The 22,811-nt window shown below is 41.2% G+C and overlaps 1 protein-coding gene across 7 annotated transcripts in view; it reads right to left on the bottom strand.

Annotated features, from left to right (window-relative positions):
* shroom3 (shroom family member 3) overlaps positions 1-22,811 on the bottom strand; it is a 147,079-nt gene that overhangs the window by 24,156 nt on the left and 100,112 nt on the right. For 6 of the 7 annotated variants that reach the window (XM_039779674.1, XM_039779676.1, XM_039779673.1 and 3 more), the window contains 9 exons: positions 17,451-17,576; positions 12,250-12,453; positions 11,185-11,495; positions 10,875-11,097; positions 10,609-10,664; positions 9,865-10,339; positions 9,380-9,628; positions 6,648-7,089; positions 5,778-5,911 (listed from right to left, as the gene is read on the bottom strand). In XM_039779674.1, the coding sequence (XP_039635608.1) occupies positions 5,778-5,911; positions 6,648-7,089; positions 9,380-9,628; positions 9,865-10,339; positions 10,609-10,664; positions 10,875-11,097; positions 11,185-11,495; positions 12,250-12,453; positions 17,451-17,576 (2,220 nt within the window). The remainder of the gene's footprint in view (positions 1-5,777; positions 5,912-6,647; positions 7,090-9,379; positions 9,629-9,864; positions 10,340-10,608; positions 10,665-10,874; positions 11,098-11,184; positions 11,496-12,249; positions 12,454-17,450; positions 17,577-22,811) is intronic. The other variant, XM_039779675.1, reaches the window with a different exon arrangement.

Here is a 22,811-nt window from a genome sequence, read left to right as displayed (position 1 = left end):
ATAGTGCACTGCTGTATTTATCCTTTTCAAGATTCTGACCAGAGATATTTGTGCTCAGCCGGGACGAGAAACATTCTGGATGCCGAAAATGTCAAAATCTAAAAAGTTAGCAACTGGTGCAGAGGAGATGATTCAGGAGTTGCTGGAGACTGAGGGGGAGGTTGAGATTGCGCGTGCACACATAACCGCTGTTCAGTAGGCCCAGGCAGGAGACAGACCCAGGACCATAGCGGCAAGATTCCTAAAATAATCCGAACTGGGACCTGGTGTTGCGGGCAGCGAGAGGCAAGGGCAAGTTATCCTGGCAGAATAACATAATGCTATTTGAATACCCCCGAAAGGTGATGGCATTCATAGAACATATGGAGTGATTTGTCGGCGAGGGGACTTATATACTTAAAAATATATATGATATGCAGCCTCTGCTGAGTAACCTTTTTTTCTTTTTCTTGGCTCTCATGGGATGGACTGGCGTTAATGTGAGACACCGGCTGGGATCCTAGTTCGACATTTTTCTTTTGTATTACTCTGTTTATTTTTCAGTTGCATTGCAAGGGGGACGGAGCGTGTGAAGTGAGAATGTATTACGGACATTCATGTTTAACAGTGCATTGTTCAGGTTCAGGTGCACATGGAGTGTTTTGTGAGTTTTGGGAATTTAGTTGTGTTTAGTCATCACCACTTGTATTTGTTATGTGCTCAGAAGATGGCTTTGATATTTTAATATATACAGTAGTTATGTCGTCTAACTTAAGCTCTGTCCGTTTCTCTACCTGCAATGTTAATGGAATGGGGAATCCAATCAATAGGAGGAAGGTTATGTCTGGTCTTAAAAAAAACAAACATGATGTGATATTTTTGCAAGAAATACATATATTGATTGTGGAATCTGAAAAATTGTGTGGAGTTTAATAATGTGGGGTCTAGCAGGAGTAGAGGGGTTATTACACTGATTAGCAACCACTGCAATTTAAATGAATTAAACAAATTAAGGATAATTCAGGAAGAGTTTTCATTGTGGCTGAAATACAACATGCAACATATATGCACCAAATATAGATAATCAGGCATATTTTATAGATTTGGAAAAGAAATTACAAGCTACAGGGAACCACAATATTGTTCTAGGGGGCGATTTCGTTTTTGATAATGGATCCAATTCTGGACTACAGTGAGGTTGCAGCACGCAGGGCCCCCAGAGAAGTGCACAAGACATATTCTAGGATAGACTTTTTTAATGTCCAAATCACTTGCTCCCTCTGCTATAGAATGTGTGATAGGAAATATCGTTATCTCTGATCATGTGTTGGTGTGCCCAGACCTGCTGCCTCAAAGTGAGCGTTTTATCGGTGGCGCCTTAACTTCTCCCTTTTACAGGAGACAGAAAATATAGAATGGCTTAGGTCTGAGCTAAAAGATTACTTGGCGATCAATTGGTCCTCAGTATCGTCTTCAGGGTGGCATGGGGGGCCTTTAAAACGTACAATATGTAATTTTCTGCTGCTAGGGGTCTCTCAATCAAAACAATTGTAAACACGGACTTTTGATGACATTGTGTAGTGGCATTATGGGAATTGTAGTTGAACACAATTGCCGATTAAAATCTGTTCACGGGTTATCCATTACAGGTGCATCCACGTTATGTTTAGTAACGTTTATTCATGTCATTCTGATAAAATAGCTGCAGTTTCCCCCACATAGTTACATTTTCTTGATTCAATTTGCATTGGTAGTTAGCGAGCAAGCAAGCTAACATTAAGGCTCTTATATACTAGATGCATCCAAGGTGGTGCGCCATCATGACGTCAAAATGACTTAATATCCTGCCGGCGCGTCCGATTTATAGCGTGCGAGCAGAGGTCGCGCACCACTCTTTTTTTTTCAGCGGCGTGCGACAAAGCGGAAACAGGAAGCACGTGTTCGAGGGCCAGCTTTCCGAGCAAGTGCGCCTCTACAGGCATCTCTACGATCCTTCCATGAAGGAGCACAGAGATATTAGCCAGCGGCTAAAACCACAATATCAAAATATATTTCACGTCAGTGTCACTTGTTGGATGTTTTCAGCACCAGGGGTAAAGGGTTTGTTACTCAACCCTGCTGAGAGACATAGCTACTTCGTGGCTGGGGCTGGCCGCCAAGTATCTTCGGGGCTGTAAAGAAGACCGCTAAACACTAAGGGGCGGATAATTTCAAAGTTCGGATTGCTTTAAGTTAATTATAGTGGCTGGCTGCTGGCTAACTGTGGATGTGTCATAGCCCTGGGACACTTTCATCCCGACTGAAGTCCCTTAGCTGCTGAGAGTGAGGCAGAAAAAACAGGGTGGGATAGCTGGCTAAATTAGCATTAGATTTGTCTTCTATCTATACAGCTAACGTTAACTCTAATGTTAGCTGGCGAAGGTATGGCAGAAAGCAAGCTGTATTACGGTTACTGAGTATTATTCTTTCTGTGACACTGTATGATTTATGATTACTCTCGAACGTATCGTCTAGGTGCCTGTGTTTAGAGGGGTCAAAGGTTTTATTTACTGAATTTAAATGAAACGTCCCGTGTCATTAAAATTAAATAACAGATTTCTCTGGGTTTGAACGTTGTTGGAAACAAAGTGTAAGTACACAACTCAACAAAATATATAACATAGGTATAGTCATTTTTAAACATTTTAATGCAGAAATGTTACATATTGTACCTTTAAAGGCTGTGATCAGGGAGCGCATTATACAACATGCTTCATTTCGTAAGAGGAATAGTGCTAAAGCACTGTTAGAACTAGAAAGTAAAATCAAACACGCTGAAACGGGGATTAAACAAAGAATGTCACAGGATGGCCTGAGAAACCTGACTTAATTAAAATACCAATAATAATAATAATATTCTAATAATCTCAGAAGGGCATGACAACATTATTTTTAATCAGGAGACAAAGCAGGGAAATTACTCGCTAAATACATAAAACAGAGGAAATCAGCTTCCACTATTTCTGTAGTTAGATCCAATTCTGGAGATGTTTTTACAGCAACTGTAGATATTAACAAGATTTTGAAAGAATTTTACACTGATCTCTGTAGCTCATTATCTACCACTACTGATGAAGAAATGTGTTCCTTCGTAGAGCCACTAGGGCTTCCCAAGCTGACAGAAGAGCAAAGAGAACTTCCTTGATGCGGATTTGACTATAGAGGAAATTAAAGAGGTAATGGGGGCCCTGCCTGTGGGTGAAGCCCCAGGGACAGATGGCTTCACAGCATCATTTTTTAAGAGTTTTGCAACTGAAATGGCTCCACTTTTGTTAAAGGTATATAAAGAGGCACTGGAGGAGGGCAAACTTCCAGCAACATTTAGGCAGGATTTGATAACTTTGGTTCCTCCAAAAGGTAAGGACCCAGGAGACTGTTAGAATTGCCGCCAATTTCCCTAATGCAGTTAGACGTTAAGATTATTTCAAAAATTTGGGCAAATAGGTTAAGGTTTTTACTTCTTTAATTCATCCTGATCAGGTGGGGTTTATTAACAGGCGTAGCCAGTCAGATAATATCAGGCGTCTCATTAATATTGCATGGTCTGTAGCTGATAGACAATCCCCAATAGCTGCTATTTCCCTTGATTTTGAAAAGGCGTTTGATATGGTTGAATGGGGCTATATGTTTAAAAATTTTGGAAATGTATGGGTTTGGCAGCATATTTATAAAGTGGATTAAGATGCTGTATAGGCACCCAGAGACTGCGGTGCAAACTAACGGGGTTAATTTCTGAATATTTTGCTCTTGGAAGGGGAACAAGATCTTTCTCTTTTTTTGTTTTATTTAGCCAAGGAGCCTTTGGCAGCAGCCATAAGGGGGAAGACTAACTTCCCAGGTGTTATGGTAGGAGGGTAGTGCATAAACTTATGCTTTAAGTGGATTATATATTACTCTTTGTGTCCAAACCTAGCAGATCAATACCCTGTCTACTATGGATCATTGACTTTCTTGAAATCTTCCGGTTATAGGGTAAATTGGGCCAAGTCAGAAGCAACAGCTCAGTGCCCCATAACAGCCTTCCAATAAGGTGCATTTCAGTGGCCAAAACAAGGCATCATATATCTGGGTATCTTATTCCCTCCACCGTTAAAATACCTAGTTAAAGTTAATTTGGATTCATTATTTAATACAATCTCTTGTGATGTTAAAAGATGGGCGACTCTCAATATCTCAATAGCAGGAAAGGTCACTGTTATGAAAATGGTTTGTGTTCCCATGCTGAACTACTGTATCCACTATCTTCCTCTGGAGGTTCCTCTATCATATTTTTAATGGTTTGACAGGAGAACAAAGACATTAATATGGAATGGTAAAAAAACCCGGCTACATTTTAATAAATTACAAAGACAGACTGATAGAGGCGGTTTGGGTCTACCAAAGATGTTGTATTATTACTATGCTTTTAACTTAAGGCATCTGACCCACTGGTCACTTCCTCCTAAGAGAGCCCCATCCTGGTATTGTATTGAGCAATCTGTTTTTGCCCCATTATCGCCCTTGCAATGCCTGTCTGTTAAACTGTATGGTGAGGCAAAAACACATCCGATAATATCTCAATTAAATGTCGTTTGGACCAAAGTGGCTCAGTTGTTTGAACTGGATCCATATCTAAATACTTTATCAAGTGTTTGGCGAAATCCAAAGTTATGTATTGGTAGATCATGGAGATTGTTTGAAAAAGGGAATTTTCACACTGGGGGATGTCTATCTCGGTGGCATATTGAAATCCTTCAAGGATGTGGTACAGCAATTTGGAATCCCTAGGTCTAAATTTTTTTGATATTTGCGACTTCGCCATCTGTTAGTGGGGATTTTTGGATCCAGTTCTTCAGCCCCGAAGGCACCAGAATGTTTAGATAAGGTGTTACTGAAATATGGAAAAGGTCATGAGGCTTGTGGGTATTATTCTTTGCTTATGCAGATCCTGGGGGATAGAGCCTGGACAGCCCTCAAAAAGACATGAGAAACGGGATCTGAGTATTACACTGGATGATGAGGAGTGGGACAGAATCTGTAGGAATATTAAAACTATGTCACGCGATGTGAGCTTGCGCCTCATTCAAGATTATGCATCGCTTCTACTGGACTCCCTCCAGATTGTTCTGAATTGGTATGAAAGACACAGAGCAAATTACTTCACATCCTATGGTCCTTTAATAAGGTCCAGGAATTTTGGATGGGGATACATGAAAACCTATGTCAGATTGCAGGGACCCAGGTTCCATTGAGCCCAAGATTATTTGTTCTGGGATGGGATCAATCCTAAGTGGGATGGATAAGCACATAAAAAGCTGAGTCTAGACTAGTTTGATGATAGCCAGATAGATTATTTAAAGGGAATGGAAGAATGAAGGGGTGCTGTCAATCCAGGAGTGGGCTTGTGAGATGGCTAGGGAGGAAGCTTTGTGCTGAAAGAAGCTTTGTGCTGGGGAGAGACGTGTATGATGGGCTTATGGTGTTGTCATTATATGTTTATTTGATTTATTGTCTATTTTGTTACTATTTTGTTGAATGGTCTGAAATATTGTAGTTACTGTGTCATCTTTTTTATTTTTGTCTGGGTGGATGGTGATGACAGAAGAACAACATTGTTCATGTTGCGAGTTGTATGTTTTGTATATTGTAAAAACAAAATGTCAATCACATTAAAATACAGTTGCTATTACTGCAACATTTATTGGGATAATTTGTTATATATTTATATATATATATATATATATATATATAGTTTTATTAATTTCCCACGATCATTCTACCTGTATTTCGTGTGTTCGCTACTGCCTCCTCTGTAGCTAAGAGTCCTGTGGGCTTTGATCCTGCTGGTGCTTCTCTCAAGCATGTTTCTGAGGTCATCTGCTCCACATGGGGTGCTGTAGCCTTTATCAGACATCTGATTAAAAACAAGAAGACATAAAGCAGTGAAGAAGTATCACAGCCAACAAGAATCAAGATTTTCAAATTTAGGAGGAAATCTTGTCTGGGAAGTCAAAAATATTCATAGTTTTGTGTTATTTTTCCCATACAAATGACTGCTAGGTTATTGTGTGTTTTGAAAACTCTAAGTTAAAGGAACACGCCGACTTATTGGGACTTTAGCTTATTCACCGTATCCCCCAGAGTTAGATAAGTCCATACATACCCTTCTCATCTCCGTGCGTGTCGTAACTTTGTCTGACGCCCCCACCGCTAGCCTAGTTACATGAGACACAGCCATCTTCTAACCGTATACATTCTGGGAACTATATCCTCAGAAAGGCGAAGCACTGCTACTCTCTGCTCCTCACCACGGGGCTTCTCAGGTGCTCCGCCCAAGTAGCAGAAGTTAAAATGTACACACTGTTACTATACAAATCACAACATCTAAATAGGAAAATGTTGCCGTTATTTTGTCACTTACTGGGAGCAGTAGGCTAGTTGAAGCCGGTTACCTCCAGGATCTGTGCTAACTAGGCTAGCGATAGGGGCGTCAGACAGAGTTACAACACGAATGGAGATGAGAAGGGTATGTATGGACTTATCTAACTCTGGGGGATACAGTGAATAAGCTAAAGTCCCAATAAGTTGGCGTGTTCCTTTAAACCACCAAAAGAAAACATGGTGACTAAACAAAGTTTGGTTTGAGTTACCCTTAGATGTGTGGCCTTGTCTTGTACATTGGTGGTGCTGTGACTGCGCTGCTTTCCGGTGCATTCCCGGCGCTCAAAGCGACTGACCTTCTCTAGGACAGAGAGGCTGCGGACAGGTCCCTGGCTGTCATTACCAAGACTACTGTTGCCATGGCTACTTGCGGAGACAACACTGTTGGGGCTGGCACATCGCTGGACTTCGGCAAGGGCAATCTCCAGACGGGTCAGTGGGTGTTCCCTGTCTTTGTCCTGCTGTTTGTGGTCCCAGTGCTGGTACTGCAGAACTGCTGAGTCACTGAGGTGACGGGGAGGATGCTGGGAGGCGGAGGGGGGGAGATCCTGAGGCTGAGGGTGAACAGGTAAGTGGGTAAGAGGCAGTTCTCCCTGAGTGAGCCTGGAGGATGCCACTGGCTCTGAATGAATGCTGGCCTGGTCCATTGATCTGGAGGGAGGCAGGGAGGGAGGGAGGGAGGGAGGGAGGGAGGAAAGAAAGGAGAACAAGAAGAGGATCATCACTGACATCAGCTACTTCTCTACTTCTATAACTCTGCTCAATTCCCCCTGCAAGTGACGCACACACACACACACAAACACACATGGTGGATGCAGGAAAAACCGGAGATGAGACGTCGAGGATGACCTAAATTGAGGACAGCTATGCTCCTAATGCTAAGTCCAAAAAGTGCTTTATCAAACCGTATGAATGTGTGTCCCAGGCCAGGTTAGGAAATTAACTAACAATGTAAAGATCAACAAGCCACATATGTTCAATATTGATTCATTCAATAAATTATTATTTTTTGTCTTAAATCCACCAGCCATTTTCATATTATACCAACATTTGCAGCATCCTGAGCCTTTTTGGTAAGGTTACTAGGAAAACTCAGCCCAGAGTAATTTTATTCATTATTAACCCCAAAACAAGATTCCTTTTTATTTTTAAAGAACTATACACTGTCACTGTCTCTCGCAACTTCATTGCAACAAAAATACAAAAGACAATTTTTTACAAAATCAGGCATTTTGGGCCGCAACATTCTCAAAAAATGCAGCGAAATCCTGAAGGGACTGGTTGTTGTGGATGTGTCTGGTTGCTGGGACCAGTAGCACAATGTTAATATTAAACTAGTTTGGCTCTACGGAAGTACATTTTCAGGATAAAGTCTTTGCCAGGCTTTGCCCCTCACCTCACACTCTATGTGTGTTGCCGTTCTCAAAATCCCTTTGCAACTGGGAAAAAACAAACTCCGAGCTAGAAAGCTACATGTTAAAGATTGCAAGTTCTGAGGAAAACTTGGATAATGCAGGCCTGCTTGGTTCTTTCAGTCAATGATTGTAAAGATTCACAAAGAATATGTTTACGACATTTGCTTTCTAACTGGGACTGTTTGGGATCTATTGGCAGGGATTGCTGTGGACGAAGTACACCCGGCGATACACATGTAAGAGCAAATTACGTTTAACAATGTATCCAGCTAATTTAAATAGCTCACGTTACTGTTTTGTGTGAAAAACTATTTTATGTGGCATGTTCTTTTGTGGGGTGCAAATATTCCACCAAAACAAGTTCCTTCCAGATACTATTTTGCAGAGCCCCCATCGTTATGTCAGGAGATTAGCACCGCCCAAGACAATTGTGATTGGTTTAAAGAAATGCAAACAACCCAGAGCGGTTTTTTTCTTCTATCTCAGAATGTATCTGTGGTGTAGCTAGACCTAAATCTAATGTCAAACCAACTTCCAGTTGTTTCAAATCTCAACATTTTCTGGCAAAGGCACTGGGTTTGGCACTGCGTTTGGCCCTCAGCAGCAGATGAGGCTCTTTGGAACTCTATAAGGGTGTGTCTCTTGTTTTCTGCAAAGCTAGTGTCATCCAAAATAACAGATGAGTCTGTGTTGTCTTGAACACTGCTGGCAGTATGACATAAACGTAAAACACCACAATTGGACCAGTTTGAAGCTCTCTGACCAGCTGGAGGATTCTGACTTGCTAAAGGACTTTAATCAGCAGATTACTGACCTATGAAGGACTGCCAGGTCAGCAGTTGCTTTAATATGCCATGAAGTCATGTCCAGTTTATTTGTGTAGCCCAGTATCACAAACAATTTCTCAAAGGTCATTACAGGCTCACAGTGGCACAAGGTCTGTGAGAAGAGGAAAGCCACAGAGCAGACAGTAACTCTACATCTGGGAGCCTTACAATAAGCTTACTAAACTGGGTCACAAATTACCTTTAAACCGCTTGATGGAAAAACAAACTCATTAACTAAATCATTGATTGATTCATTTACTGCCAGTTTTTTTTATATGTTTTTGGGAAGCTGCTGATTGCTCTCAAAGGAGGTTCACAAAGAATCAGAAATCTTAAAATGCTGTGAAGTCATAATCAGAAATAATTTCCACATGTAAATTCTAAGCACAAGCGCTGGTGCTGAAAAATGAAGCACAGAAATGCTAAAAGCAGCAGTTGCTTGAATGGCCAGTTGAGGCTGGCTCCAAAAGGGAGTCATAGCTTAGTTCCCCCTTCATGATAACTGTAGTGGGGGGGTTACTGGCAGGTGGCTGCCGTCACAGGAGGCGAGCAGAGATTGTAGGCTTAATTCGGCGCCTCTTAGCTCCATCCACGCTCCACCGCCAGAATGACAGTCACCTATGGGAGACGTCATGGCGACTATGTTCACATTTTATACAGTCTATGGTCAATTCACACAGTCATCCCTCCATACTGTACCTGTTTCTGTCTCCCTTGGACTGGACAGGTATGCAGGGGTCCACCCACTCTTGTGAGGATGGGGGTCTGAGTCCAGCAGTTGATTGGACGTGGGGAATATGGAAATCCTGGTTCTGTTCCTGGAACACTTGGCTGTGGGGTCTCTGGCTTGCATGAAGATGGGACCCTTGGAAGCTCTGAACGTGAGGTCCCTGGTTTAGGGGCCTTTGGTCCCTTGTCTGGTCAGACTTAACCTCTTCTTGTTGAGGCCTGATAAAAGTAGAAGACTTAGTTACCATTAATGACCAAGAATCATGTACGCGATAGCAGATGTGTCACAACGAACTTAGCGTCTGGAAAGCCCTGCAAGACCTCGCCAAATAGCCTGGCATTAAGTTGACACTCTTGGGAACATTCTCCAACTAACTACATCGATTTCCAGACACTGGTAGGGAGTGATGACAATCAAAACACAGCTGTTGGTTAAAATATCAGTACAAAAATACCTGTCTGCCTCGTGTGCTTGAGTCTTCAGCTGTGTAGGGGCAGATGTTGTAGAAGAGGAATAGGGGTATAGTGAAGAAGAAGTATTGTTTTGGTATCCGTTTTCTGTGGCTGACATCCTTACATCCCTCCGCCTCTCTGATGCTCCTTCCTTTCTCCCTATGACACCCTGCAGCAGCTGCTGCTGTCCGCTGCTCTCCTTGGCCAGGGCGGGGTAGACTCCCGAGGAGCCTGGCCTGTGGCTGGTGCTGGGCATCTGAGCATAGTGGGGCTCAAGCCGGGGGACATGGTACATGCCGGTGGGCAGAATGAGCCAGCCAGACTGGGAGATAGGGCCTGCAGGTTCAGAGGAGGGTCCACTAAGGGAAGGGGGCTGGGGAAAACCTCCACCCTGCCGGGGCTTTGTGGTGGGGCTGCTCTCTGGACTCTTCTCTATCACTGTGTGGAGCAGACCCTCAGCGCCGTACGAGCCTTTAGCTGGACCCACATTAATGATGTCAGTGCTTTTACAGTAAGAGTAATGCAGAGTATGATAATAGCAGAGCTCGGTCTAATTGTCTACTTACTACACAACTGCAAACGCACATGCAACGCTATATTTTATCACCATTATAATATATATTTGGCCTTCTAGGAACCTCTCTCTAAATCTTTAATTGATAGAGCAGAATTAAATGTTGATTAAATAAATGGCTTAAAATGGCTTTAAAATGAGTGAAATCATGGAGATAGAATTCAAATATTACCTGCACCTGAGGCCACAGGGCCACTGGAGTGATGCCAGGAACCTTTCTGCAGAGACCTGAGTAAAATACATAAGATTAAATAACATTTGAGCAGTTTAAGTAACATTTCATTTTACACAAGTACGTCACATTTCACAACAACAATTAAAACAAACTCCATTGTTTTCTCCTCACCATTATTATTATTATAATCACCATTATCATTGTCGCATCACGGTTGACTTTTGAGAATCAATATTCACTCTGATTTGACAGACCCTACTCACCGTAGTGACCGGGCGTGCTCCAGACTGGACCAGGAATTTGGTCTTTCATGGTTCCTGATGGCTGCATAGCTGTCGCTGCGTCTCGGTGGAGCCGGTGCCCCCTTAAGGCTCTCGTAGGAGCTGCGGCTGGCTGCCGGACCCCATATTGGACCCACACTGTGTCTGTTTGATGCCGGTACGCCATCACTGCTGCTGCCGCTACTGCTGCTACCACCTACTGAATCTGGAACCAATAATACAAAGAAAAGCAATGATGTCATCAAAACAAAATTAGTTTACCCGAAAACCATTCCTGAAGCAGAAACTTCACCTTGCCGATCTTGGCTTAGCCCTGGCCTCGGCCCACCTCTGGAATTACTGTTTCGGAGCAACGCGACAGAGGTGGAGCTCAGCTCGTGCTCTTGAGATAGGCCCTGCTGGGCGTCGTAAACCGTCTGGACATAACAAATGTCAGCCTGCTGCATCTCCCCTCCTCTCTGAGGGACGGTCTCCAGTGAATAGGAGCGCTCTGGGCTGAAGGAAGGGGTGGAGGCGAGGTACTCTGGGATACTGGAGCTGGTGGAGAAGGATGAGTAGGCAGAGTCTCGTTTGCTGTGGAGGTGGTCGATGCTGTTGGAGGACCTGTAACATGACAAGAGATTTGATTTGAGATCATGACATCAGTGTCGTTGTCCAAACCGGCAGCGACATGTGCCACCCACAAAGAGCCTGGGTCTGTCCGAGGTTTCTGCCTAAAGAAAGTTTTTCCTCACCACTGTTGCACCAAATGCTTGCTCGTGGGAAATGGTTGGGTCTTTGTAAATTATAGAGAGTGGTCTAGACCTACTCTATCTCTAGTGTCTTGAGATAACTCTTGTTATGATCTGATACTATAAATAAAATTGAATTGAATCACGTTCAAAGGTTGTTTTAGTCGTGTAACAGAAAAATCTGATTGGACAGATAGTCCAGCTAGCTGTCTGGATTTACCCTGCAGAGATCTGAGGAGCAGTTAACCATAGTCCTCAGAAATCGGCCAGAGTTTAGAATGCCAACACAAAGAAAGTGGAAGGTGACGGAAAACCCGCGGGAAATGAGGGACATCTTGAACAATGAACCTGAACAATCCCGGAAATAAAATGTTGTCGATAAATACTACTTCAAACTGCTGCTACAACCACAATGTCTCCTTTTACATTTCTATTTCTACAGCTGTTCAATAACAAGATACCACAAGTAAATTAGACAGCTTTTGAGTTATTTCTCTTTTATTTTGACTAGCTGTTTTCACCTACTCCTAGTATTTGTGCAAAGCTAGGTTAGACCCAACCTGAACCTGTCTCAGTATTTCACAAACTTTTAGACAGTAACGGCTGAGGGGTGTGTTTGTATGAACCTGGAAGAGGACAGCTGGTGGCAGGAAGAGTAGGCAGGGTGAGGTCCACTGTGGGTGTGGGGGTGCTTAGCTCCAGAGTGAAGCTGGGAGGACAGAGGATGGTCCAGACTCTCCATGCTGCCCCTAGAGCTGTACTGGTCCGGACTCTTTCTCATGTAGCTGCCACCAGAGTCAAACCCACCGGACAGGTCGGTGGTCGAGGCACTGAGAGACAGAGAGGGAGAATTTAAATTGTTATCAAGGAGACTCAGACATGCAATGGAAATGTGGCTAAATCACCACACAGACAAAATAAACTAAGACACAGTGATGCATAAGCTTATACCTAACATCAGCATGCTAGCATGCACACAATGACAATGCTAACATGCTGATGTTTAGCAGGTAGTATTAATAATATCCACCATCTGAGTTTAGCATGTTAGAATGCTAACATTTGCCAATTAGCACTATACACAAAGTACAACTGAGGGTGACGGGAATGTCAAGTTTTTCTGGTATTTGGTCATACTAAAGTACTGGATAAATTGTTATAAATGTTTGTTAGGGCTAGATGAAAAGTCAGGACATCACTAAAGTGATAATGATTGATCCTTCACATGGAAAAGGGCACAATGTGGGAAAGTTTGAAAGTAATGATAATCAGTGAAAAAGTGTTTACCGTTCTCTCACAGGCTACGTCATTTTAAAACTTGATTTTGTCATTGAAGCCTTAACTGATGACCATACTGAGCATAAGGGACACTTGCCCCTCTCACAGTAAATCTTCTAATACATTTTCTCATCAATTTCATCATTTATTAAACATTATGCTGCCAGTACAAAAGTCATTCTGTATGTAAAGTGTTTTGTTAGATATTCATATCTCGTATGAATATATATCTGGCTTTAATGCTAAAGAAGAATATGAAGTAGTGAGAAAAGTTTGAAAAGTGGGAATGGTTTAAATTAGTATACATTTCATTGAAACGTTAAATAACACCAAACGTATGAAACAAAAGTGGAATATTTTAAAGTTTTCTAAAAAGCTGTCACTACACTGAATCGATTGCTTCAATGTGTGAGACGTTGGTGAAGTTGTAGGGAAAAGTGGAAATGGTTCAATGTCTTTAAAAAGTTAAATAATACCAACATTGTATGAAAGTTTTTGTAAAAGCTGATGCTAAACTGAATTGCTGACTTTAATTTGAAATAATATATATTAATATATTCAAAAGGTTGTATAAAACGTTTAATGAATGAAAGATGTAGAACATTTTAAGGTTTGAATGCAGACAGAGAACGAGAGACGGAAACATGGGCAGGCAGGCAGGCAGGCAGGCAGGCAGACAGACAGTCAGTCAGTCAGACAGTCGGGAGGAAAGTGCTGTGTCTTGGTTGAGAAAACAGCTGTTGTGGCTCATACCCGGTTATCACAGTGATAGCTAAGTGACACCTGGGAGAGATAGAATCTCAGAGAATGATTGGCGGCACACTGCTAGTTTCCTGAAATCTCTTCACTTTGGGCATCCCAAGACTTTTCTGAAGCTGTAGACATGTTATTTGTGTGGATAGAGTTAAAAATGACTCAAATATCACAGTTTAAAAAAAGGGTGGATTAAGCGAAATAACATTTCTATGGATGATAAGAAGAGGATATCTTGTTGCTTTGAGGCAGATAATTCAAAAACTATGAGTCCTATTGCTTAAATGAGCACCTTGGTTGAGAATAGACGAATAGAAGAAAACCTATGGTTTGATATATAAATTGTGTATGACAAGTAAATATTGTTGGCGTGAGAGCAAGTTATAGAGGTTTTATGGCGATTTTCCAAGGCTTCCCACTCTAGTGATGTCATCGCCCACTCTAAGTCATGAAATACCCACTCAATTATAAGCACAGAAAAAGCCTGAATGAAAGACTAAACTTAAACAGTGATAACACTGATAAAACTGTAAACGACAGAATTAACCTGAAAACAACTGTAATAGCTAAAGGTTTTGTAAACAGATTCAAGTTTGAATTACGTCTGTAGGTGAGAGGTATGTGGGAGGAGTAGCATTTCAAAAAGGAAGAAGCCTGAAGAGGATTTGAAGATTGCTCCATTGACTTTAATGTAAAATGAAAATTGAAAAAAGCTTACTATTTAAAAAAAAGTATAAATAGCAGAAAAAGTTGAAAAAGTCCAATTATGTGTTTAAAGCTGAACATTTTGATATTTGAATATGTTTATGTAGCTGAACATATGCAGAAGTTAGAGGCAAACAGAAAGTTGAAGAATAAACAATTGAATAACAATACTGTGAATGCTGCATTCAAACAATTAGATGATCAATTTAATTCAGTACTTTTTTAGAAGGCAGAACAAGATGTGCAATATACTATATATTTAACCTTGTGCTGCTGTAGTCTTTACATTAATGTGACATCAATTGAGACTTGTGCTGTGTTAAAGTGTTAATGAAATGTTACAGGTCTGACCTCGTCAGTTTACTGTTGGGTGTATTCAGACATGAGAGCAACATGTTACATCATTGTCAGAACAATTACATAACCAGGTGCATGTCTGAAAGGGGTTTTATTTGTTAACTATTGATTGTAATAGTTGATGCGCTGCTGAATCTGCAGTTACCCACTCTAGATAACTGAATGGAATGTAAATGTGTGTGTGTGTGTGTGTGTGTGTGTGTGTGTGTGTGGGTACTTTACAGTTTGACCCACCAAGTCCTTCAACTGAACACAATGCAATTACTGTACTGCTCTGGAAAATGGGACACTCTCTGTCTGTTTGTCTGTCTGCATTTTTCTTTATCTGTGTCAGTAACTTCTCTGAGTCTAACTTTTGTGTCAGCATCCATCTCTTTCTGTCCATCTCTGTTTGACTTTCTGCCTTCTGTTTCTTAATTCCAATTAGAGCATTAAAGCAGATCTGCAGGAATCGTCCGACAAACTTTTTATTCAAATTCCCACTTTACTAACAGGACACGACAGTCAAGAGTGTTAGTGTGTGTGTGTGTGTGTGTGTGTGTGGGGAGAATGCCGGCATTGACGTCATCATTGATCTGTCCAGCCATCTCACACACACAGCCATGTCAGAGGTTTTTATTCGCCCTTCGCTGCTGTAACAGTAACAGTGATGTAACTTCCTCTGATGACATAAACCTGCTGACCAACAACTCCACTTTACAAAAAACACAACGGGCACAACATTAAAACAAGTATGTATTTACAAGTTCTTGCAACTGGGACGACTCAATATATCACTGAAGATACTGTAGCTGGGAACAAACATTTCCTAAAATTTCCTTAATTTTAAAAAATGTCTTCACTTTCCAAAAACGTCTTTTCTAAAAGTTTTTTAATTTCTTTAAAGGGTAATTAAATTTTTTCTGTCCAGGTTGAAAATACTCAAAATTACCCTTTAGGAACTCCTCACCAAAATGTCGTGATTTTCCGAAAATGTTTCTAAAATAGTCCCCACTCTAATTGGTCCATGCAAAAATAGAAGTACTGCCAGGGTTACAGGTTTAGTTTTCAATGTGGCCAATCAATAATCATTGTATTTAATCAATTACTATATTTCAATGTGTAATAATTAACATGTAGGAAGTCCTCAAATTTAAAGTTTGAGATCAATGTTGGTACAAAGACAGACAGTCAAGGTTACATCATATAACAGACAGATGACTAAAGCTAAAATTTCCTTAAATTGATCCATCTGTGGTCCTCCGTCGCTTAAACAAATTCCTGTCCTAATAAAACGAAATATTTGTTAGAGTGTTATACAAACACTGTGAATGTTCAATAAAAAAATGAAATAAGCTGGCTTATGTAACAGTAACCATGAGTGGCCAAGTCTGGTAGGGGACTGTTCGTTATTTATTTAAGGGGCCACCGGAGGAGTTCTGGGACCTTTAACCAAAAAAGACATGACCCTCCCCTCAACAGTAAAAAAATTTCTATGACCCTCCAAAATGATTTGGAAAAAAGGCATGAACCTCCCCCCAACAACTTATTGATGCCTTCTGTACTGGTTTGCACTTGGCAAAGCTATACAGATGCCCATTGTTTTTTTTTACAGCCATGACACATGTGACTAAACCTCTGCATTCTCATCCAACGCATCACACTCCTCTGTTATGGTGTGGGCCATTTCAGTAGATTTACTCACTAACGTTGTTGTGGAAACACAATAAGCATGGAAACTAAATGCACACTTCCTGCATTACTGCATTACTTCAAATACTAAGTTACTCCTCTAGTAAACTAGTATTCACATGAAATAAAACAATAAAATATTGAGACCATTCAGCATGGCACTCTGGGTAACATTCAACACACAAACTGGTTGCTATGGACTCATCACTAGGCTTCCTCCACTTCGCCGTTTAAACAAAGTGGAATAAACGTATAAAAGTCCAAATCTACACAAAACCCGCAATCAATTAGTAAGGTGACATCAAATGTGGCATTGGTAGCGGGGGCCGAGACTAAGAGCTACATGGAAAAAATATGCACCAAACAAGCCACTTTGAAATGTTACTGTTACATGAATACAAAAGTTGGTTGACCCCCTCTGGACTGAAAAATGTTGGATGACCCTCCCCTCAATAAAGAATAAAAAGACATGACCCTCCCCTATTTTCCTCCAGTGGTCCATTCCATAAGTGGTCCCTAACCAACACTTTGTTTGGTGTCATTATGTCAAACCCCAACTGTCCATTAATTCCTCAGGAAAACCGTGGCTATAAATGGCTTCATTATTTCCTTTTGCAGTGGAGGATTGTTTTTTACTGTCATTTGGTGAGGGGCATTAAAAACCATGTAAAATGTAACTAAGTCAAAAGACGTAACTGCAGAGTTACATGCATGTGATTTTTGAGCTTGCAAATCTACCGACCAAGTGTCAGTATGTGACGAGTTGGGAGTGAGAACGGGTTGGTATAAAAGAAGATATTGTGTTTTTTAACTTGTGTTATTACGTTTGTGACCGCAACAACAGAAATGCTGAAAAACACAGAAATCACTTCAACAAAAGGACGGTTGCAATCTTCCAGATTGATTTTTATACTGTATATTCAAATACATACATACATTATATATTGCTTCGCTGACTAGCGAAAAATTTATCCAAAGATAAAATAAAAATGAGGAGCAGAGCTAGACCAGGGGCCCAGAAAATTATGAATATTATTGTTAGAGCTGTTTCTTGAACACTCACCTGGTGTGGTAGTTGTGGTGCCAGGCACTGCTCATCGTATCCATCCCTCCCTGATCCGACTGCTGCTGACCTTCACTGAGCTTCGTTGAATGCCATGAGTGAGGACGAGATGCCGGCTCGGTGCGTCTGTGGGGTAGAGATACAAAAAGAGAGTCAGTGTACATGCATTCCCACCAGCTGCGACGCCATGGCTGGCTACTTCCTACCTCGAGAGCCCTTGCTCTGTCCACAGCCATCTTTGAACCTGGCCTTCATTTATTTGCTCGGTTAGCACAATGACAGCATGAAAGCACAGCCGAAACGATTTGTCATAAACTAGCAAGCTACGTAACAATAGTGTTAGCCACGATGCTAACAGCATTGATAACTAAGCCAAACTGTGCTGTCACTACTATTTTAGTGATTTATAAGCAAGCTGTTTCTTGCAGATTGTCACATTACTGAGAATACAGCTATTAGAAGGTATATGAAGTTGAAGCTAACTCTGACAGCTGTAGGGCAGCTAACAAACTTTAGCTGTCTCCATTAAGCTCCTATAACTCGCGACGCAGTTAGGAAACACAAACGAGCTAACTAATTTCCCACCCTTCTTCAGATTCCCAGCCACAGCCTGTCATTCCCACTGTACTAACGTTACTCGGTATGTAACGTTAACGTTAACTCCGTGTTGTAAAGACCTCACAATGCCTTGTGTTTCTAACTCCCGCTTACTTATTGTTCATCAGACGTGACATGACAAAAGCATTTTGTTTTCACATGTGGGTAGGCCAAGGTGAAAAGAGGGAAATTAGCTAACGTAGCCAACATATTTATTAAAAAAAATCACATTCGAATAATAATTTCAGCATTCAAACAGTATTGATTTTTGTACTATTTGATTTATATTCCACTTTTGGAATTTGTTCCAACAGCCCTAATAACAACCCTTTAGTGGGAAACCTCACTGTTTTCTCATCTGCATCCATTTTGATTTGCTGTTGATGCTGTTTGCTTTTAATGTAGTCTATATCAATTCAATTCAATTCAATTTTATTTATAGTATCAAATCATAACAAGAGTTATCTCGAGATACTTTACAGATAGAGTAGGTCTAGACCACACTCTATGAATTCCAAAACCCCAACAATTACAGTAATTCCCTCAAGAGCAAGCATTAGCAGTGGCTGTTGCGACAGTGGCGAGGAAAAACTCCCTTTTAGGAAGAAACCTCGGCAGACCCAGACTCTTGGTAGGCGGTGTCTGACGGGGCCGGTTGGGGGTGTGATGAATATCGACGACGGTTCATTTAGGGGATTGCTCCAGAGCCGCCGGAAGATTAGCCGGATGTCCCTCATTTTCGGCTGGATGTCCCTCACCTTTCACTTTCTTTGTGTTGTCATTCTAAACTCTGGTCGATTTATGAGGACTATGGTTAACTGCTCCTAAGATCTCTGCAGGGTAAATCTAGAAAGCTAGCTAGACTGTCTGTCCAATCTGAGTTTTCTGTTTCCCGACAGTGTTTTGAACGAGCACGTTCCACCAAAACAAGTTCCTTCCCGAGGCTATTTTGCAGAGGCACTGTTATTGCGCCATGGATTTAGCGCCGCCCAAGACGATTGGGCTTGGTTTAAAGAAATGTCAATAAACCAGAGCATGTTTTTCTCCCATCCCTGGCTGCTGTGGGTACTAGCCAGACCTTCCTCTGCAGCGCTGTGGAGAAGGGTCTGGCAATTCAAGACTACTTTTAATGCAAGCTCAACATGTTTTCCATGTTGTCTTGATAAATTATGTATAATGTACATTCACACAGCACTAATTCCATCAGTCATGTCACACCCACCACTCTGTTGTTCTCAGTTTAATTTTTTTCTACACATACTGTTTTCATCCAGTAAATATTTCCAGTCAGTTTGCAGGTTTTTTCATTAATGTTAAGCTACTGGTGATGAAACTCAATGCTTCCTCTTCAAATTAAAAGCCTTCAAGTTGCTCAAAGGGCATAAAGCCTCCTCCTGGTCGGCTTCGAATTCAAATCATCAGCTGGAGGTAACAATAACTTAACAGCAATTAAAGGTACAATATGTAACATTTTTGCATTAAAATGTTTAAAAATGACTATACCTATGTTATGTATTTTGTTGAGTTGTGTACTTACACTATCCTAAATGTTTCCAACAATGTTCAAACCCAGAGAAATCTGTTATTTAATTTTAAAGACTTTTCATTTAGTCGTCTGTCAGTGGCGTCATAAAACCTTTGACCCCTCCAAACACGGGCACCCAGACGATACGTTCAAGAGTAATCGTAACTCATACAATGTCACAGAAAGAATAATACTCAGTAACCGTAATACAGCTTGCTTTCTGCCACACATCATCATTTTGTCATTGATTACATGCCACTTACAACACAGTAATACAGCAGAGATCTTATTTATTGATACATTTCAATATCGACTGATCCAGCTTAATGTGCTATGTTGACAAGTAACATTAGCGTTAGCTCATGCTAATGCTCAGCGGGGAACGTTAACGTTATAAGGTTACATTGATCAAGGTAAAGTTAACGTTACACAGCACTGGGCTAACCCACGATTACATTTGCCAGCTAACGTTAGAGTTAACGTTAGCTGTATACACTCACTTAAAGGATTATTAGGAACACCTGTCAGATTTTTCGTTAATGCAATTATTTAATCAACCAATCACATAGCAGCTGCTTCAATGCATTTAGGGGTGTGGTCCAGGTCTAGACAATCTCCTGAACTCCAAACTGAATGTCAGAATGGGAAAGAAAGTTGATCTAAGCAACTTTGAGCATGGCATGGTTGTGGGTACCGGACGGGCTGGTTTGAGTATTTCACAATCTGCTCAGTAACTGGGATTTTCATGCACAACCATTTCTAGGGTTTACAAAGAATGGTCTGAAAAAGGAAAAACATCCAGTATGCGGCGGTCCTGTGGGCGAAAATGCCTTGTTGATGCTAGAGGTCAGAGGAGAATGGGCCAACTGATTCCAGCTGATAGAAGATCAACTTTGACTCAAATAACCACTCATTACAACCGAGGTATGCAGCAAAGCATTTGTGAAGCCACAACACGAACAACCTTGAGGTGGATGGGCTACACCTGCAGAAAACCCCACCGGGTACCACTCATCTCCACTAAAAATTGGAAAATTAAGCTACAATTTGCACAAGCTCACCAAAATTGGACAGTTGAAGACTAGAAAAATGTTGCCCGATCTGACGAGTCTCGAATTCTGTTGAGACATTCAGATGGTAGAGTCAGAATTTGGCGTAAACAGAATGAGAACATGGATCCGTCATACCTTGTTACCACTGGGCAGACTGGTGGTGGTGGTGTAATGGTGTGGGGAATGTTTTCTTGGCACACTTTAGGCCCCTTAGTACCATCGGCATCGTTTAAATGCCACAGCCTACCCGAGCATTGTTTCTGACCATGTCCATCCCTTTATGACCACCATGTACCCATCCTCTGATGGCTACTTCCAGCAGGATAATGCACCATGTCACAAAGCTCGAATCATTTCAAATTGATTTCTTGAACATGACAATGAATTCACTGTACTAAAATGGCCCCCACAATAAAACATCTTTGGGATGTGATGGAACGGGAGCTTCGTGCCCTGGATGTGCATCCCACAAATCTCCATCAACTGCAAGATGCTATCCTATCAATATGGGCCAACATTTCTAAAGAATGCTTCCAGCACCTTGTTGAATCAATGCCACGAAGAATTAAGGCAGTTCTGAAGGTGAAAGGGGTTCAAACACTGTATTGGTAGGGTGTTCCTAATAATCGGGATGAAAGCGCCCCAGGGACACGACACATCCATAGTTAGCCACTATTATTAAGTTAGCCACTATTATTAACTTAAAGCAATCCGAACCCAGCCAGCACAAATTCCAGTGCCTGGGTATAACGATGCTAACGGCTGTAACAGAAAGTGTAATGTTCCGTCGGGGAACATATTGCCCCAGGCGTCCGAGTCTAGCTGGCTGTCTGGTGTTGTGCTGAAATTCTTCTTTACAGCCCCGAAGATACTTGGCGGCCAGCCCCAGTCACGAAGTAGCTAAGTCTCTCAGCAGGGTTGAGTAACAAACCCTTTTCCCCCCGGCGCTGAAAACATTCAACAAGTGACACTGACGTGAAATATATTGTGATATTGTGGTTTTAGCTGCTGGCTAATGTTAGCTTGCTTGCTCGCTAACTGGTCAACTAGCTAGCTAACGTTAGCTACCAATACAAATTTAATCAAGAAAATGTAATTATGTGGGGGAAACTGCAGCTATTTGATCAGAATGACATAAATAAACTTTACTAAACGTAACGTGGATGCAACTGTAATGGATAAACCTATCCATGAACAGATATATTTTAATCGGCAATTGTGTTAAACTACAACTCCCATAATGCCACTACACAACGTCATCAAAAGTCCGTGTTTACATCCATTGTTTTGATTGAGAGACCCCTAGCAGCAGAAAATTACATATTGTACGTTTAAAATTTTTTAATTAAAATAAAAACAGAAAAGTAAGTAAGTGTTTTGTTCATCTGATTAACATACAAAAACAATTTCATTTCTTCACGGGTATATTATTTAAGGGATAAAATGTTTTTCTTTTTGTAATGATAACCATTATGACGTCCCCATCATTATTTTAAATGTGTTATTTAACCAGTTATGATAAGAGAGATGCCAAAAAGCATGGCAGTTACAATAATCTTCCCTCATCTTCGTCATATTTGACATGTTCTGCTGCTCGTTATTTAGCCACACAACAGATAAACAGGAAAAGATTGTATCTGAGTAAGAAGAAGACGGAGACATGAAAGCTTGTATGTCTGTGTAACCCAGGAACCTGGGTAATGACAGGACGTGACTGGAATACCTCAACACGTTATCATTGCCTTTACCCGTGTACAGATATTCACCCTCTCCATTAGCTCTCGGGGGACTGGCTTGAGTACAGTATGGTATTTGGTTTAAGTTTCAAATCCAAGTCTAATTCTGAAACCTGGATCACACAACAAGTCTTTTAAAGCATACAACGATATCGGTCATTTGTTCCTACACTCTAATACGACCATACAGCGTTTTCCGTCCTCATATCTAAACGAGAGAATGTCGGTCACGGTTTTGAACGTAAAGATTGCAGTTTTAAACACGTCTTTAACGTTGTTAAACAGTCGCAGTTTGGTTATGTTAGGCACCAAGACTACTTAGTTAAGTTTAGAAAAAGATTGTGGTTTGGGTTAAAATCAGACGTTACTTCACTTCTGGTTAAACACATGACGCTGAACGTGACGTTCGTAAAGTTAAAAAAACCATCAAAGTACCACTTACTTTTACTTA

The sequence above is a fragment of the Perca fluviatilis genome, chromosome 17, assembly GCF_010015445.1.
Source record: "Perca fluviatilis chromosome 17, GENO_Pfluv_1.0, whole genome shotgun sequence".
NCBI classification, from domain to species: Eukaryota; Metazoa; Chordata; class Actinopteri; order Perciformes; family Percidae; genus Perca; species Perca fluviatilis.
The sequence above is the reverse complement of the archived record's forward strand: the minus strand, read 5'-3'. Positions and strand labels throughout refer to the sequence as shown.